General features: G+C 39.3%; 2 protein-coding genes across 4 annotated transcripts; one reads left to right on the top strand and one right to left on the bottom strand.

Annotated features, from left to right (window-relative positions):
- Nucleotides 1-1,997: 1,997 nt before the first annotated feature.
- LOC103717007 (leucine-rich repeat receptor-like serine/threonine/tyrosine-protein kinase SOBIR1) lies at nucleotides 1,998-4,824 on the top strand. The gene has a single exon (XM_008805232.3). It carries the CDS (start codon nucleotides 2,181-2,183, stop codon nucleotides 3,405-3,407), a length of 1,227 nt encoding a protein of 408 aa, XP_008803454.3. The 5' UTR covers nucleotides 1,998-2,180; the 3' UTR covers nucleotides 3,408-4,824.
- LOC113462146 (protein MHF2 homolog) lies at nucleotides 4,456-17,435 on the bottom strand. Of its 3 annotated transcripts, none has more exons than XR_005509108.1 (6): nucleotides 17,092-17,435; nucleotides 16,905-16,988; nucleotides 8,497-8,533; nucleotides 7,838-7,891; nucleotides 7,633-7,753; nucleotides 4,456-4,822 (listed from the first exon to the last, which is right to left on the bottom strand). XR_005509108.1 is itself a non-coding variant. In XM_039120373.1 (6 exons), the coding sequence occupies exons 1-5, from the start codon at nucleotides 17,113-17,115 to the stop codon at nucleotides 7,634-7,636; spliced, it is 303 nt and encodes a 100-aa protein (XP_038976301.1). In that variant the 5' UTR covers nucleotides 17,116-17,435; the 3' UTR covers nucleotides 4,456-4,822; nucleotide 7,633. The 3 variants fall into 3 exon arrangements, 2 of the variants coding, with proteins under 2 accessions (XP_038976301.1, XP_038976302.1); XM_039120373.1 differs by having other exon boundaries at nucleotides 7,633-7,737; XM_039120374.1 differs by lacking the exon at nucleotides 7,838-7,891 and having other exon boundaries at nucleotides 7,633-7,737.
- Between the last annotated feature and the right edge of the window lie 1,105 nt (nucleotides 17,436-18,540).

The raw sequence follows: 18,540 nt of genomic DNA, 5'->3' as shown, positions 1-18,540 counted from the left end.
GGCTATCCTCCAACACATTAATGGACCGACCATATATCACCAATGGCCTATGTGATCACAGGAAGCAACAACATTGCTCTAGCACAGATCTCTATCCAGATCGGTGAATGGCGATGACCAGCTCGAACCCCGGGCACTAGAGCACCATACTTGTCCCTCATCAGGGAGGACCACATGTCATCAGGCTCTAGCACAAATCTAGCGGCGTGTCGTGTCGCTAAGATCTCTCGTCTTGCTACCAAAGACTGCACCCCCAAACCTCCATACCTGGTCGGCTGACATACAACCTCCCACGCCATCAGATGGATGCCACCTCTACCTCTTCTTTGATGACAACAATATATGGTTAACTGTTACGAGGAGCTAGTTGTGGAAGAGAGAGTTTAATGATGAACCTAGCTATTTTAAAGAAAATAGAACGCTGTAAATCATCTCTAAGAAGGAATATAGTATCTCTATGTTTCGAGGGATTGGCATCATTATTTACGAGGATTATCCGGGGATATAGTTTATCAAACAAACTGGTCTTAGTGGACTTTTGAGGAGATGATGTGGAATAAAACAAAATATAATCTAGATTACTCCGCTTTATCAAAACCAAACATTTATTTTTATTCTACTGTAGTTTCACTTGGCTGGTTTCACCAAATCGAAATCTACCAACCAGTAACAGTGTTACTTGCATGGCCCACGCGGCAGATGGATGAAGTCATCGAAGACTTGTTACCTAAATAAAATTTAAAAAAAAAAAAGAAGTCATCCAAGACTTGCAGTTAACGACGACCCTCGCGTCTTGGGAACACTTTGATTCCACTCCGCTGCAGACGCTAACAAAACCCTCTCTGGATTCACTGTCTTTGAGCTTCCACATTCCAACTTGCAGAGAAGTTTCCATCATCGCTCACTTTCCGCCTCTAACCAACACGACATGAAGACAAGACCTGTTCAGACCACAAATTAAACTACCACCTATCTTCTTAATTGCATGGCAACTTCTAAACCACAGAAGAATTCAGTCCCCCCTCACCTTGACCTAGAGGTGCAAATGGGTCGGATCGGATCGGGTCCTAAGTGACCCCGATCCAACTCGGTTTTTTATTCGGGTTCTAATTTTGGACCCAGACCCAATCCGGTTGAAGATTGGGTTGGGTCAGGTCGGGTCCGAGTCGGATCCGTGTCCGAGTCGGGTCGGGTTCGGGTCCGAATCGAATCCATTTTTTGTGCTTGTGGAAAAAGAGTTGGGCAAATCTAATTTGGTCATATCATAATTGTGAGGTGCTGGGTGACCCATGACTCGAAAGGCTTGCTAAGTCATGGGTCTGACCCTTGACTAAGTAAGTCGGTCTACAAGCCAAATGTCATACCACGCTAATTTTTATCCATATGACTGATTGGACGGAACTTGGTGTCTCCCAGCTCCCTTCTCACAAGGACAAAAAATATCCCAGACCTTCTTCCAAAATCCAATTCCATTGCAGAAAACTGGCACTCCACACTGGCACTCCACACTAAGTAAGTGGCACATGACCCATATTCAGGTCAGTGTTCCCTCGATCACTTTCTCCCTTCAAAAGTTAAAAGAAACAAAAACCCAAAAACAGAAGGAAAAAAAAAGAAGCCAACTACCGAGACACCAGAGGTATCAACAGTGTAATAGATCGAGAGAGAATCCTGACGGGCCGAGGTTCCTTTGGATTCTGTGAACCATCCCTCCACACTTGAACCCTACTCCCTTTAAGGCTTTTTCTTCTTTTTTTTTCTCTCTCTCTCTCTCTTTCTCTTCGGGTCTATTCGGGTCGGGTCGGGTCCTTTAGGTAAATCCAGATCCAACCCAGAAAATGATTCGGATCCAATTTTAGAATCCGACCCGGACCCGCGGATCCTAAAATTTGGATCGGATCGGGTCTACATAGGTCGGGTCGGGTCGGATCACGGGTCGACCCGATCTATTTGCAGCCTTACCTTAACCTATCAACCCCCTCTCTCTCTCTCTCTCTCTCTCTCTCTCACACACACACACACACACACACATACTTGCATTATAGTCTTTTCCTTCAAAGCATTCATGGAACACAGCCTTCATCCCTCTCCTTGAACCCTTCTCTTGGCCTATCAACTCTCTCTCTAATAGTTACATTGTAGTATATCTTCAAGGCATTCACAAAACAAATCCTTCGCATATGGACTTCCAATTCCTCTCCATCCTCCTCTCTCTACTCTTCTTCTCTCTAATCAACTCATCTACTTGCTCTTCAGATGAAACAACTAACCAACACCCGGCGCCAACAACACGTCCCTCCATGCCCGAGTTGCTCCCTTATCCTCTATGGGTCAGCGTTGTCATCTCCTTCTCCATCGGCTTTGCCTTAGGCCCCTTCCTCTTCATCCTCTGGAGACTCGCCATCAGCCGCTGCCGTCGCATCAAAACCAACGAAGAAGAGCTCGCCGACACTCCCACCGTCTTCAGCCCCATGCTCAGGTCCAACCTCTCCTTCATCGACAAGCTCCGACACAACGACTTCCCCGCCGGTCTCCAGGTCATAGGCCGTGGCGGCTGCGGCGAGGTCTACAAGGCTGAGCTCCTTGTCTCCGGCCGGAGAATCCCCATCGCTATCAAAAAAGTCCTCCAACCGTCCCTCGACGCCGCTAACCTCACCGAAGAAGAGAGCAGGCTTCTCCGCTTTCAAATGCGGCAAATCCGGTCGGAAATCCTCACCGTCGGCCGGATGCGCCACCCAAATCTCCTCCGCCTATTGGCACACGTGCCGCAACCTGAGTGCCACTACCTCGTCTATGAATTCATGCACTACGGCTCTCTGCATGACGTGCTAAAGCGCGGAGCTCGCGAGCTGGACTGGCCAACTCGTTATCGAATCGCTCTCGGAATCGCCGCCGGCCTCGAGTATCTCCACATGGTGCACCGGCCAAGAATTATACACAGAGATTTGAAGCCAGCAAATATCTTGCTCGACGACGGACTAAACGCCCGGATTGCCGATTTCGGGCTGGCGAAGGTGGTGCCGGATTTTATCAGCGGACCGTTCAGTTCGCGTAACATCGCCGGAACGGTGGGCTACATCGCACCGGAGTACTTCCAGACATTATCATGCACGGATAAGTGTGACATATACAGCTTTGGAGTGATTCTGGCGGTCCTGGTTACTGGGAAATTTCCAAATGATATGTTCTTTCAGATGACTGATGAAATGTTCATCATTGGATGGGTGAGGAGTGTGTTACGATCGGATAATCCAAAGGTGGCGATTGATCCGAATTTGGTGGGGTGTGGGCTAGAGGAGCAGATGTTGCTGGTGTTGAAGATTGCTTGTTTTTGTACGTATGATGATCCCAGTGAGAGGCCTAATAGTAAAGATGTTCGGTGTATGCTGTCTCAGATAAAGCATTAGATTAACAAGGATTCACTACTGTATGGAATAGAGATATTAGCCTTAAATTGTAAAATGATTGTATTGTCTTCAGCTATATAACATGATTTGAGAGACATCAATAATTTATGACTAACAATAGCATGTGGGATAACATCGATCATGCAACATAGTAGTTGATGGATTAATGGATGACATGATCATCTCTCTGTTGAAATTGGTGCTGGTGGTCCATTTACTCAAGATCCATGTTACCTATAATGACACATATTCCATACCAGGAGGTCGAAAATAAATCAGAGATCCCAGACCATATGGAGCCCATGGACAGAGGTTGTATCTTCCACCCGAAAGAAGAATTTCCCTTTCCTTCTTACAAATCCACCAATGGATCACAGAATTATCACTTTGAGATATGTGCAAGCGATGAATGAAATGTTCAAAGTCCTTTGAAAGTTGTGCATGATGCAATCCAATAGTTGACATCCTGAAAGAAGACCAACCTTTCTTTCGTGCAAAAAAATACAACCCGAACTCACAGCTCACTTGGTGCAATAGAATGACTGGGTTTTTTCTTAGTGAATAAATAGGAGGGGAGGGGAGGGGCAGAACCCCACCCACGTAGCAGCCCTCACTGGACCTCCCTTCCACCAAAGAATGTTTGATGCAGGTCGCAAGTTCCCGCATGCCCTCCCTAACCCGTGGAAAATCCCACCAGGCCATCCATATGCGAGTACGACACCTCAGCGCCACTTCAGTACTAATAGAAGAAAAGCATATCCACACAGAGTCATCCGGGCGTGGAACATGCGGTTCCCTGATTCAATCGACGCCCGCGCATTTCGAACCCGAACAACTCGGGTGGAGTCCAAGCCTCCTTACCACCAAGCTACCTTGGTGGCAATAAAATGACTGTTCAAACCTTTACAAAACAAAGAAAAAATGTTCTAGATAGTTTTCTTCACCTCCTAATTTGAATGATTCAACACGGTTAAGATGGGTCAATCAAAACTGTTCAACAATTCTCATTTTCAGTAGACCGAGACTGTTGAAGCCACGACTAATCTAGTTTTTAAACTACCCGCAACACATTCATAATTCTCTCATAACCGGTGAAAATAACCATAGTTTTTAGCAGGGCAAGTATTTAATCAATGAAGTCATTCAGCTTCCTCCTTTAAACTTGAGAAAAACTGAGGAATATATAGGATCTAAGTCTTTTCTTCTTTAACAAAGTCATCCTACTTCAATTATTTTCCTCCAGCCACCGGGACAACTGATCAACCAGCAGACTCGGTCAGATGGAGGACTTGCAGCTTAGTCCAAATCCACGTAGGTAGACTGACAATGGAATTCCAGGCTGACTGAAAACAAAAGATGGGCTTTTCTTTCTAGTGTCCAGCCTCAAAGTGCCCTTCTGATTTCGCCATCAACAGCTGCAAATTTTGCTTCATTACAAATCATGAAATAACAACAGCAAAGAGGGAAGAAGATTTGTGATACAACAAATAAATTTATAAAATCATGCAGTTTTCGGCATCAAAAATTTCTGGAAAATATGCAATTATTCTCCATTGATTTAATTTTTTTAGTCAAAACTTTTTCCAGGTTTTTCTAACCTTTATTTTCCCTAAAGCTGATCATCTCATATATTTCTAACCTCTATTTTCTGTGATCATCTCATATATATTTTGTTCTAATGATTCCTCTTCTAATGCCGTAATGTTTTTAATCATGGTGTCCTCTTGATTCCAACCTACATCATATTCCAAAACTTCACTTCTTTATTTTTCAGATTATGAACTTTTGCTTAAATAAAATATTCAAGAATTCCAGCTTTGCGACTGCACACAATGAACAACCAACACACAAGAAAAGTGTAAAGAAAAAGAAGCATTAGCTGGTTTGATTAACTGATCATCCATAAGCCAAACATCTCCTATTCATTTTTCAAGCACAATAGAGATGGAATATTTCTATTTCCCAAAGTTCGCCATCAATATCGGACCTCATACCGATACCATTTTATTACAATACTGGTACGCGGTACAATACAAGATGGCAAGATGTACCGAGTATTAGAACGATACGAGACTACATACCAATTCAGTACCGATACAATACGGTATATCTGATACGGTACGGTATGTATGGTACGGTACGGTATGTATGGTACGGTATAGTACCGACCGGTACGGCAAGCCTTGCAATTTTCTTAGAACCAAGAAAATATATTTGACAATTTTTTTTGGTCAATATTTAAATGTCTTATTGGCATTGTTCTTGAGATGTCAATTTTCGGCCCTGTCACTTTGTTTTTTGTAATTTTTTATAATTATTCTTTCCTTGAGTGATACCAAAGAATTTTCTGTTAAAAAAATAGCAAAGATGAAAGATTTTGATTCTCATAAAACCAGACTAATAATTATCATAAGAATAGTATTTAGCATATGATATGCACGCGTCTTGAGAAGAGAGTACAATATGAGAGGGGAAAATAGGCCAGATGAGTAGCTGGGGGGAATCTAAGGGGGAGGGAGGAAAGCAGACAACTTAAAACTTAGGACACTTGCTCTAACATTTGAAGGTCATGATTAGAGATACATGGATTCTAAGGCAGTTTCTGGAATATGATTCTAGAGCATGGTATGTTGTATCGGCTCGAACCAAGCGATACAGGGCATACCATAGCATACCGGTTCAGTACCAATATCCGGTACAGATGGCGTACCGACACTCAGTATGCAAAAAAATATTTCGTACCGTATCGTAGCAACACTGTGCTAGTGTGGCACCAGTACGAAGTCCGATATCGAGACGGCAAATTTTGTTTTAGAGGTTTACTAGTTTATCGAGACCCTAATCATTTTATTCTTCTCTTTCTCAATAATTATTTTTTCTCTTTTCTAGTTGTATTGGAACTCTAGGAAGGGCAATCTAGTTGCAGAAAGAAAAGGTCTAGCAACAAAAAACTATTATAGTCAGTAAGGGTTGGATCATTGAAGCTTCAATCATTGTAATAGTATAGATAACTATTTGAAAGGAAGTCCATCAACACATATAAACATCTAGTACTTCACATTCTTCTATGACACCATCCGTCCGCATTGCACATTGTACCTTGTATTTTATCAGACTTCTTCCTTTTGTGGAGTATTATTCGTGTAATCCTAAGGGAAAAATATTAGCATCATCTCAACTCCCTCCACTTGAAACATTCGATTTGTTGTTTAAACATTTTTCTGTGCCATCTATATTTTCCGAAGAGACACCAATATACAAGGAACCTGTTGTATGTAAGACTAAATGCTTAACCAACTTATATTGGTCAGCATTTGAAATGCACTAAAAAACAGCTTTCATCTCTTGGATATTCACTTTACTGATTTGACTTGGCTTGTAGATGTCACTAGTTTAATGTATTTACCTCAAGCAAGATTGGATCTTCTAACTTACTAAATTAACATTCAAACATTGTAAGAGTTTTACTAAATAAGTACAAAATAAAGGCATAATTACATCATATTATAGTTTGATCCAAAATTCGTTGTCTTGGTACCGAACGTCGTACTAATGCCACACTAGTACTATATCAATATGGTACAATACGGAATCTTTTAAACATACCGGGTATCGGTACACCTCCCATACCGGATATCAGTATGGTATAGTATGCCTTGTACCATCCGGTTCAGGCCTATACATCGAACCATGGTTTGATCATAACTCTATGTGTAATATGCTATATTGTGTATTGAAGTAGAGTAACAAATAAAAAAGAGGCAAGCTATCAATTTCTCTCCCTCCCGGCTCTCCCTCAATGACCACGCCTCCACCCCACCCCCCACCCCTCTCACCCAAAAGTGTGTATGTGCATATAATACAAAAAATCCACACCACTACTAGTTTAGAATCAATACTGAAATATCCAAATTCAAAAGTCCTCAGTATCAAAAATACCTAGACACTAAAAATTAGATGTTTTAGAGATTTCCCCCTTGAGTATCATGTTGTAACAAAGTGGACAATTTTAGTAGTGGACAACATTGATTTCCTTTGTAGTTACAGAAGCTTCAACATCAAATTAACTGAATTTGTTCCATATGTGTTGTCAGATGTCTAGATTATGATTAGTGGTTCAGATTCTCAATCTGTAAAGCACAAGTGCCAAATATTTAAGAGATCACAGGAAGTTTTCTGTTGGTGCAATTAGACAATTATAATTGTCATCGGTGCAAGGGAATACCTTAAAAATCCAGAAGCAATTGTGGAAGTACTCTCTCTAAATGAGTAGGTTCAATTTTATTAATACCCTCTGCTTCAGCTATCATACCAGAACGTTGCACAGCCTCTGTCAAGAAAAGAAACTTCTCAATTAATGGAAGTAGCATATCTGAGAATACTACCTTACAAATGAAACACAAATATATAAATTACTTTAATATTCACACCTGTGACAAAAATGCGAATGAGTTCACAACTAAGCTTTAGAGCATTTGAATTAGCTGCATGGAGAAAGGAATGGTTATATGCCAATAGTTTAGTTTAATGAAACCCCAATCAATAACTACAAATGAAGTAACAAAAGTTTGAAATATTGTGCAGCACTACTACTGAATTCGTCATAAAACATGAATTATTAACATGATACAACAATAACCTAGAAAAGTAAGCCTTACTGATATAGCATCCAGTGTTTGACCTCCTGGGCCAAGAAATAAAAATTTTCTTGTTAGATCACTAAAAATCTTCACTGGTTGCACATGTGCTCATTTCAGAGGGCCATCTCTGGCTAGAGCCTAAAGGCTCTAAAGTCATTGTAATATTCTGGCTAATGAAGGTGCTAAATAATAAGATAACAGTGTTTCTTTTACATAGATATCATGACATAATGTAAAAATAACAAAAACCTAAAAAAAGGATATAAGCATGAAATCCACATAGATAACTATTTCAAATCAGGTAATGATCTACTCAAGTTAACAGGAAATACTCATTTATGGCTAGCAAGAGACTGACCATAATTTTTTTTTCAAAACATATTACGATAAAGAAAAACGTCATTAAACAGGAAGCAATTTTCTATATTTAAAAAAGACATAAAAAATACCAGTAGTTTGTCGATTCTTTTTTGTTCTGTCACCTACCTGCAAATTCACAAGAAATTCACATTGAAATTATTCATATATTACCCTTATTTATATATATAAATGTGTTTGTATGTGTGTGTATTTGTGTGCGTTTGTGTTTGCATGCGTGCTTTTGTGGATGTGTGTCTGTGTGTGTGTGCGAGAGAGAGAGAGAGAGAGACTTAATAACATCTGGACAAGATTAAAGCTATGGATGCAAAATAAATCATGGGCATTTAAATTAAAACCCATTGGTCATCAACTACGATAATTATCTAAAACAAAAAAAAGTGTTCTAGATACCCCTTACAATCATCATGTGGACATAAAATGGACAGTTTCATTAGAGATACCATGCTGATATATGAGCAATAGAAATTAAGAACCCAAGCTAGTGACCTTGTATTGCTCCTCTTCTTTCGGCCAACATTGTGCTAGACCCTATGATTAAGATAACATTGCAATGGTGGCTGTATGCATGGCAAGTTCAACCATTTCTCCCTTGCTTAACAATAACAAGAACACTGAATAAAAACAGTTTCTGGTGGCAACACCAACAGAAAACAGCAGTTAAAATAGTGGAAGCATGCTATGGTCAAGGAGATGAAAGTGACTATGTTAATTGTTTATATCATCTATACCAGAAGAAAAGGAATATCTGAGGGAACCAGCATCATACGCAGCAATGACAGTCAATTGAACTAGCAAATGATGAAAGTTCACATCTTCCTATAATAAGATAAAAAATATAACGCTAAGGTTGTCAACAAATATAAGAAAAGAATATAGACTAGACTTATCGACAAAAATATCTCCAAAAGTCTCTAGAACTATTATATAATGATTATGGGGTAAGATTGGAAATTTTGACCATAAAAAGTGAATCATTCTAAGTGGAATTGTTAGAAACCATAGAGGCATATGGATCTTCGTAGCGACAATACAAGTCTTTAATAAATTTTGATAAAAAAAAAAAAAGTTAAAAGAGCAAGCAAGTTCTTTAAGTTTTAAATGGATGCAAGTTAATTTTGCAGGTAGTGTTACCAGAAGAGAATAGTTGCTGATTTCGGTCAAAGTCAGTTGTCCAACAGCAGGCCTAGTCTGCTACATAAGATTGCTACATGTACATTTGGAGCACGCATCCATTAAATATAGAAATAATTTTCTCTTGATAGATTTCTTGACACCTTGCTCTATCAATGCAACCAAAGACTTCAACTCAATAGGGTGTCAAAATATCATACCTTTTCAAGCATATATTCAAAATACTTCCAAAGCATTACTACATTACTGGTAAAAACGGTGAAGCCTTTCAATATGTAATATTACATCTTGCCTAACAGTTTGCAGCCTAAACCTTCAACAGAAGAGACAACACCCGCATATTACATGCCTATGGTGTCTAACCACTATCATATCAAGTTTCTTCTGCTTCTACCTTGGTTCTATCATGGTCAACTTTCATCAAAATGTTTATTTTTTGGTATTATGTAATCAGCATCGTTCAGTACCTAGTTCCACCAAAATGTCTCTTATAACTGGGTTTGCTTTATAAAAGCTACGCCAATTAATCCTAACTTAACTTATATCCCCTTCCATAGCAAGCTTACTAACACTACTTTTTCACCCAGATCTTATTTAATGCCTATATTCTCTTTTTAGACCCTTCAGACATATTTGAATATTCCTTTTCAACCAACCTCCATCCCAAGTAAGACCGCATTGGTCCATGATCAGTTAGCAGTCAATTACTGTCAATTTTGAATTCATTAATGTCTTCATATTTAATTTTGTATTTCTAGAGTTTGCAAAACATCCACCTCCTCCTCATCCTCTCTGTGCCCAAAATGCACATGTAAGTTCTCAAACTGTTGCCATATAAACCTTCTTAAGCATCAAGTTAGATTAATACTAACTTTTTATATGATAGCTCTTTTCATTATCGTTCCAAAAATTGAACAGTATAAACATGATCATACCACTTCTTGAATAGAAAAAATAGATGCTCTATCTTGCAAATCTTTGATCCATCAGTATCTAGTTACCAACAATTTAGTCACATTAAATCATCAATATCATAATATAAAGTGGTGACTCAAAAGTTTTAATACCAAAAAGACGAAGGCCACAAAAGAGACTTTTCAGTCAGAAATTCTTGCAAATAGAAGATTTTTAAGCATGTGGGCAGTTTTTCAACAAAAATAACCATGGAACAGAATGAAATTGCAAAGTTCATATCTATCTTACTAACAACTGAACGATAAGCAATAGGAAAACTAGATAGTCACAGTTCTCTGTTTGAACAAGAACAAGGTGTTGCATCAGGCCCCTAGATTCGCTGAGGGGGGTAGGAATGTGCTTTACAGGGGTGTCATGACAAGAAAGCATTAAAAAAAGGGGAAAAAATAAAAAATAAAAGACGAAACTTCTTTTAGATCCTGCTTTAACCAACTTCTTGAACTCTAACTTTGGCTTTTTAAGGTATTACAATATGGTTAACCGAATAATTCAAAATATAGAAAATGTGAGAAACAAACCTATCTCAATAGAGAACAAGCTATTTTCACAAACGTAGTTGTGGGAATCAGGGTCAGTTCGGCCATAAATCTTTTTTTATACTTGCATGGTCTCATACCTGATTTTGGTGAATGGTACGCATATTTTTTATACTTAAGATTAGGTTTAAGCAATTATCTTTCCATTGGGAACCAAATATGAATGATTTCAAAGGTTGAGATCTTAGTGTCAAAACCAAATCAGGGTAGGCCTCCTGTGCTCATGCAACCACAAAAGAAGGAAGAAATTTTACTTGCACCACATTTAGCTCCTACATCATCATTCTCCCTTTGAGCTTTGTTACACAGAACATACCAACATGTATAACAATCAGATTCAACGGTTGAACCACAAAGTGCCCAAAATGGTGTCTCAGAGGAGGCTTCTTCTCTGTATGACCCCTAATGTAGCATACTGGGTAGTGATGCCTTACCACAAACACAAATGGCTCAGTCATTCAAAATGAATAGGTTCATAATTGTTTGTGTCTGAGCTATATTATGACCCAGATCTCCATAGCCAAGTAGGACAGCTAACAAAAGGAGCAGCCAATTTCCATCAGCTGTACCAAATCATGATGCATCTAAAATACTCTAGATTACATGACAAAGGCAGCAAATCTCACATAAGATTCCTTATTGAACATTCTCCCTACCCAAAACTTTAACCATTCAAACTCCATATCAGGTAATGGTGTTTAAACCCTCCCAAGAAGATTGCATTTAGACCAAATATTACATGTTCAGCAATTAACCAATTCAATATTTCGTTCCTTTAGGTAACAATATCAGTACGAACATGAAAGCAATACAATTCTGAATCACTAAAACAGAAGAAATAAAATCGAAAATGTGAAAACTATTTTGATTCTATTTAATTCTACATGCTCATGGAAATAGCAATAACAAAAGTATGCGAACAGAGGTCAAGATCTAAAATAGGTTCCAATAAACTCTTATTATCTTCAGTACAGCAACATCAGGATGTGAAAGATGCAATTTCCGACAAAATGGCAGCAAGCACACATCCATCAGTACTACCACAAAATTATATCCTCTGCCTCCTAGCAACTAATATAAAACAAAAAAATTATTGTGGGAAATTCTTAATATTGTTTTAAAGACCCAAGAGAATAAACTTCCATGATAACATTGGATGATTGCATCCTAACAAAAGATGTTAGCAATCAAAGGAAGTAGCACATGTCCTCAGCAAAATATAAGCGGTCAAATAAAGCCAAAGAGGTAATCAGTTTGGCGAGTTTCTGAAAGATTCAGGTCAAGAATGTGGGATAATTTGATGTGATATTCATGATAATTGGTCTGAAAGCAATTTCATGGTTGAAGATCCAACTATATGTATAAGACAACTGCATATTTTGGTTTTTCATGCTCATCATTACTGTCAGATACAAAACAAGCATTTTCACTCAACATCTTGGCTTAGACTTCAATGCTAAAACCTTTAACTCAACAAAAAAGATACAGATGTCATCCTTGGTCAACATTCTAGCCATAATGCTTCCAAACCTTTTACTCTATCAAGTATCACCTATTGTTACAAAATTCCCATCATGAATCATTTTTCTAACGTGATTTCCAAAATGTTGTTTTGTAATTTTGAATTTGCATTTATTCATATTCACTATTTAATCAAACCAACAAGAGATGTCTCATCTATTTGGATGAAAGAGAGAAGATTAATTCTATATACATCTAGATCTCCTTTTAGAACAAGCTTCCTCACAAAATGTTGCATTCCTTCAATCCAAGTAAACTTTGGCATCTGTTTCTTGTTTCACACTTCATATGAGACCTTAACACCATAGCTTGACAAATTAATTTAAGCCTTCATTGCAGATAATAAGATATCTAGAGGGAGCCAACTCGTGCAACTGGTAAGAAGAAGAGAAGAAGAAGTAGAAGTAGATAAAGAAGAAGATGAAGATTATGATGATGATGTGAGAATCGGCCTAATTGGGCCCATCCTAAATTGAAGTCGGTAATGCCCACCAACTTCAATCGAAAAAATTCAAAAAAATTTGGGATTGAAACAGAGGAGGATGTGTTCCTCCTCTGCTCGATCCCTAGGCCGTTGGGATAACACCGCCCCTAGCCGTGGCTAGTGGGGATTCGTCGGGCCGCTGCAACCAACGAACAACCAGTCGGATCTGCCGATAAGCCGAGCGTATCTTCTTCCCTAAAATCCTCTATAAAAACCCCAATTCTCCTCCACTCGATCCACTATGAAGCTCTCTCCTTCCTCCTTTGGTGGCCGGCATGCCACCCTGGCCAAGCACCACCGCCTGAAGTCTCCTCTGTCTATTTTTTTTGTTGCCCTGTTTCTCTGTTTCGAGACTTATATCACTGGAATCCGCCCAAATCCACCACCGCAGTCGATAGCCGCCGCCACTACAGCTCGCCGGAGAGCTTCTTCACCCCTCTTGCTTCTTTCTTGGCCAAGAAGCTGCCATCGAGGTAACTAGGGGCGTTGTCCCTCCTCTTTCTCTATTTTGGCTAAGCACGACGGTTCCCACCGATCGTCACCACCATCTCCGGCCGCAGCCAGGGTCCTTGGTCGTCATCGCCAAGGCTACGCCGCCGCTGCTGGCTCCTCTTTGCTCAGCCACCAGATCCCTGGCACCCACCCTTCTTCGGTCTCCTCTCCTCTCTTCCTTCTCTTCCTACTCTTCCTCCTCTAATTCTTTCTTTCTTTCCATTTTATTTATTTATTTATAGATTAAGCTCTCAAATCCTCTTTAATCTCTCAAATCCTCTTTTATCTCTCTTGACTAGGTCAACCCAAACTGACAACCAAACCCAAACCTTTGATCGAACGCAAACTGAAACTCTCCCTCCTCTTCCTCTTTCTCTCTCTAAGCCAGGCCCAAAGATCGTAGTTCAAAGCCCTGACTCTCTTTTACTCAGATCTAAGTTGACCCTTAGGTGAAGGCCCTGAACTACTCTAGTACCCGGGCGGCATACCGACTCTGTTCCTCAACCTTGTCAGGTTACCCCAAAAATTTGGTTATCCTTAACTTTTATTGAGCCACTTAAATCATAGCTCATCTTGATCAGTTTAGTTCACCTTGTTCAAACCAACCCATGCACTGCCCTTGTTTGACCTCCCTTTCCTTCACCCTGATTTGGATATGAGGTCGTATTGTCCAATAGTATTTTAATTTGTAGCTTTGCTTGACGGCTAAGATAACGATAAATTAATGATATTTTAATAATATTAAAATAGAAAAATCTGACCCGCCTAACTCAAATATGATTTTGAAGCAAGAAGAGGTAAGGAACCTATTGCTTTAAAGTATATTTTTCAAATTTTGGTAAAATGATAATTAGTTTATTGAATATAATTGTTATATTTGTTTTATACTTGGTCAAACGAGTCAGGCATATTTTTGTTACAATAGTAAAGTTTTTTTTAATGTTATGTGTTAAAATATATAAAATTTGAAAAATATGACTGGATAAATTATGAAATTTGTTTCATATATATGTATTCTCAGCACAGCTACGATCTGGCCCGCCAATGGAGATTATTCGTCGGCCCTGTCTTGGACACTGAAACCACCAACGGTTAAGAATAGTGATATTTGGCACTTTATGCATTCTGACCCATGCTACTGGGTTACATGGTCATAGCCTAAAGTTGGATTTTTAATATCAATTTATGAAAATAATAGTAAACTTTAATAGAGACATATACATTATTCGAGAATTGATTTATTCTCAGTCAATATCTTGCTCTTTAACTAATTATTTGGCATACTTAAACCCTACTTTGGAGTGTTATGTTGCTTACTGGGCTAGTATAGCTCATTATTTCTTCTTTTTTTATTTTTCAGATCCAGATTCATGATTGCTTGGATCTTGGAAGAGTGCATTAGATCTTCTGAAGATATTTTGAGTTCTAGTTAGATTATTTAGACTGGTTAGAACATTTTATTTGATTTGAATAAATAGTTAAGCATATGTTGACTTATATCACTTTGGAACAATTGATTGTAAGAATTATTTGTATAAGATCTTGATTTAATTAATTTTCAAAAACTATTGCTTTGATATGATCTATAGCCTTGCATGCTTGTATGGTCCGCCATGCAGGTATGCGGCGTCTGTTACGCTCTGAGTTCGGGGCATGACAGATGATGATTTTTCATTCTTTCTATCCAAGTAAACTTTAGCATCCATTTCTTGTTTCACACTTCAAGTGAGACCTTCACAACATGTCTCCACAAATTAATTTAAGCTTTTGATACAAATAATAAGACAATATATCAAGGTTCGTCGTACCGGTACTGGTAGACGTACTGATTGCCTACCGGACCGGCATGATTTCGGTTCGGACCGGTTTAAACCGGTACTGAACCGGAACACTCTTCCCCGCAGGAGCCGGGGAAGACGAAGAGAACGAGAGAGCGAGCGGGGGGGGGGAGGGAGGGAGGAGAGGAGAGGCCGCCTGCGGAGGGCTGCGGAGGGGCGGTGGAGGCTGGAGAGGAAGCGGGGGAGCCCGAGGACGCGGCCTCGGTTTTTTAATTTGAGGATTTTTAAGTGAAGTCGACTACCGTTTTGCCGACTTCACTTACAAATTCCTAATTTTTTTTCTGTGGCCACATCCCCTATTTCTTTTAAAACAGGAGACACGACCGCAGCCTCGGCCTCGGCCTCCGCCGCGCCCCTGCGGGCTCCGCCACCACCCCGGCCTCCGCCGGCCCCCCGCAGCCCTCCGCGGGCGGCAGAGGCCTCTCCTCCCTCCCTCTCTTCCTCTCTCTTTCTCTCCTTCTCTTCGTCTTCTCCGGCTCCAACTGGATTCGACCCGTACCGGTTTTCACCACTCTGGCGTACCGGTTACAGGCCAAACCGATCCGAATCGGCCGGTACGGGCCGGTTCGTCAGACCATGCAATATATATTGAAGGTGACAACTAGTGCAATTGGTAAGAAGAAGAAGACGAAGAAAAAGATGGTGGTGATGGTGGTGGTGGTGGTCAAGGAGGAGGGAGGAAATAGACAATAATGATTCTGATCATCTAATCTTCAACTATGGTCACTCATAGACTGCACTTGCATCTTATTCATTGGTGATTTTGCTGTGCATTTACCTCTCTATCTTCATCTTCATGCCTGTCTTTTAAATCATACCCAAGTGACTTCCTATGTCCTATCAGCATTGTTATCTAAATATAAAACTCCCATTGCAACCATTACAAGGGTTCTGAAAATGCATAGCTGCTACATACAACCTGCCTGATACCGCAGCATTTAAGCACATTAGTCCATTCCATATGCTCCTATCAGCAAAGAAAGTACTTAGTATGCCACGGAAAAAAAGGGTGTGAAATACACCTTTTCATCTTTCTTAGCGAAATGGTTGATGGATCACTCCATCTTTACAAATGAAAAACAAATGGACTGGTACCTTTTGCGCAGCATCGTCCAAAACTAATGAATATTTTTTTTCCTTTTGGAATAGTTATTCTACAAATTCTTTCTGTTTCTTGTTTGGAGGGGTTTTTTTTTTTTTTGAACAACTCTAAGCTGAGGGTTTTCTGAAAAATGGAGGCAGAAATAAAAGGTCGTCTTATCTAAGAACTAATTTATTCCATCTTCTCCTCGGAATAATTATTCCAGGAACAATAAAGTGACCAAAAAAACTACTCCTCCCTTATTACTATACTATACACCTGTTTGGCAGGATCAGATTATTCCAGGCCTTAATCCTACTTTTTTCCCGAACCAAACACAGCCTTGGGGATTTCGTTCAAGATAGCAAATACATAGCAAGCGTCTATAAGATTCTTGCCAGTCTATTCAAAATCATACCTCGACGTCCACCACTTCAATGCTTTCATTCCTCTCGGTTGCTCTTCTGCTCCAAACCAGCTTGAAAATGGAACAAATTAGTTCCTGCGACGTAGATGATCAGTAGCTGAGAAAATATTCCAGAAATTATGGTTGCTCGGAGGCGAATCAAACAGAAGGAGATAGAGAAGGGTTTTTAAAGACTCACGGGATCGAAGGTTTCCTCCTCCATCCGGATGGTTTGAAGCCGGCGTTCAGAGTGGCCTCTAGGTAAATAATTGATACGATGACGGAAGGTGCTCCGTCCCGATCCCGGCGGCGGGCCGCAGGCGCGGAGGGAGAACGGCGGGGGTGGTGGAAGCCGCCCTCCGGCGTCCGCCTTCTGCGGGCGGCGGCGTCTGTGCCTCGGCGGATACCGTGGAGGAAAAGGAAGAAGAGCGTGGAATTACGGAAGGAGAGTGGGATTTAGCGATGAGTGATCGCTCATTCCGAATCCCTGTTCCCCGTTTTATGAGCAACGCCGGACCGTTCATCACACCGGAAAAAGAACCGAGCGGCCACCCGAATTAACTAGAATTGAATATATATATATATATATATATATATATATATAATTATTGATTATTTATTGTATAATTAGATTACAGCTAAATCAAAATTCTTCATGGAATAAAAATTTATGCCAAATACCAAGTATGAATATAATAGAATATGTAGAGCAACCAAACTCACTGAAAATCCAGAAATATTGTTCATATGTTTATTTTTTGTAACTTTGGTTCTAAATATAATTACACTAGAATATATATATGCATACACACACACATATATATATATATATAATGTGTATGTACCTACATGTATAATATGTATATCTATATTTTTTGTGGATGTAAACTTTTAAACTATTAACAACAATGACAACAACATATGCCTACCTACACTATTATTGTTGGTCTGTGGTAATCTATATTTTATCCTACTTCTTAATAAAATGCAATGCATAAAGCAATAAACTATAGCTTCATTAAATACAAAATAATAATAATAATAAATAATAATAAGATGTGTTCCTTTTCTTTTTTAGAAAGAAGAAAAAAAGAAAAAAAAAGAATGATTCTTATGTTACCACTAAAATGAACCTTGCAATTTGGCAATTTTTTACTCGTAGCATTTCTTAATTTGTGTATTTTAAAAAAGTTGTTGCTTTCAAGTATAAATATCACTACCCTCCAATAAGTGGTTTTTTTTTTAGTTATTGGAATCTTGGAATGCCCCATTCAAATGACGGCAATCAAGCTAGTTTTCGATCAAAAAATTTGTAGGGTTTCGATAACCGAGGCTCTCCAAAACTAAGGGCTTGTCCTTGGTAGATAATTTAGAAAAGAGAAATTGGGGTTTGGCTGACTCTTATTCTAACTCTAGTAATATGGAAGTCATTTAGATCAATTCATGATTAATGAAAATGCTTTGCCTATACAAGTTTGTCATATATTGACAAATTGCTAGGAAAAGGAGTTCAAGAAAAAATAAGCTTAAACTATGGCATCATATTTAACTTGCAGCAATGATAAAAAGGAGAGTAGAGATGGTACCCTATGAGAGTGGTGTTGGCTATGGCCAGATGATAAGGTAGAGATGACAATGAGAGCATAAG

The sequence above is a fragment of the Phoenix dactylifera genome, unplaced genomic scaffold (genome assembly GCF_009389715.1).
Source record: "Phoenix dactylifera cultivar Barhee BC4 unplaced genomic scaffold, palm_55x_up_171113_PBpolish2nd_filt_p 000795F, whole genome shotgun sequence".
Lineage (NCBI taxonomy): Eukaryota > Viridiplantae > Streptophyta > Magnoliopsida > Arecales > Arecaceae > Phoenix > Phoenix dactylifera.
The sequence above is the reverse complement of the archived record's forward strand: the minus strand, read 5'-3'. Positions and strand labels throughout refer to the sequence as shown.

Excerpts from the sequence above, each read along its gene's own strand:
- LOC103717007 (XM_008805232.3), top strand. The coding sequence starts at position 2,181 with ATGGACTTCCAATTCCTCTCCATCCTCCTCTCTCTACTCTTCTTCTCT.
- LOC113462146 (XM_039120373.1), bottom strand. The coding sequence starts at position 17,115 with ATGGAGGAGGAAACCTTCGATCCC. Across the intron at positions 16,989-17,091 it reads AGGAGGAAACCTTCGATCCC|GAACTAATTTGTTCCATTTT; the intron begins GTGAGTCTTTAA and ends TCTACGTCGCAG. Across the intron at positions 8,534-16,904 it reads TTGAAGTGGTGGACGTCGAG|GTAGGTGACAGAACAAAAAA; the intron begins GTATGATTTTGA and ends GTGAATTTGCAG.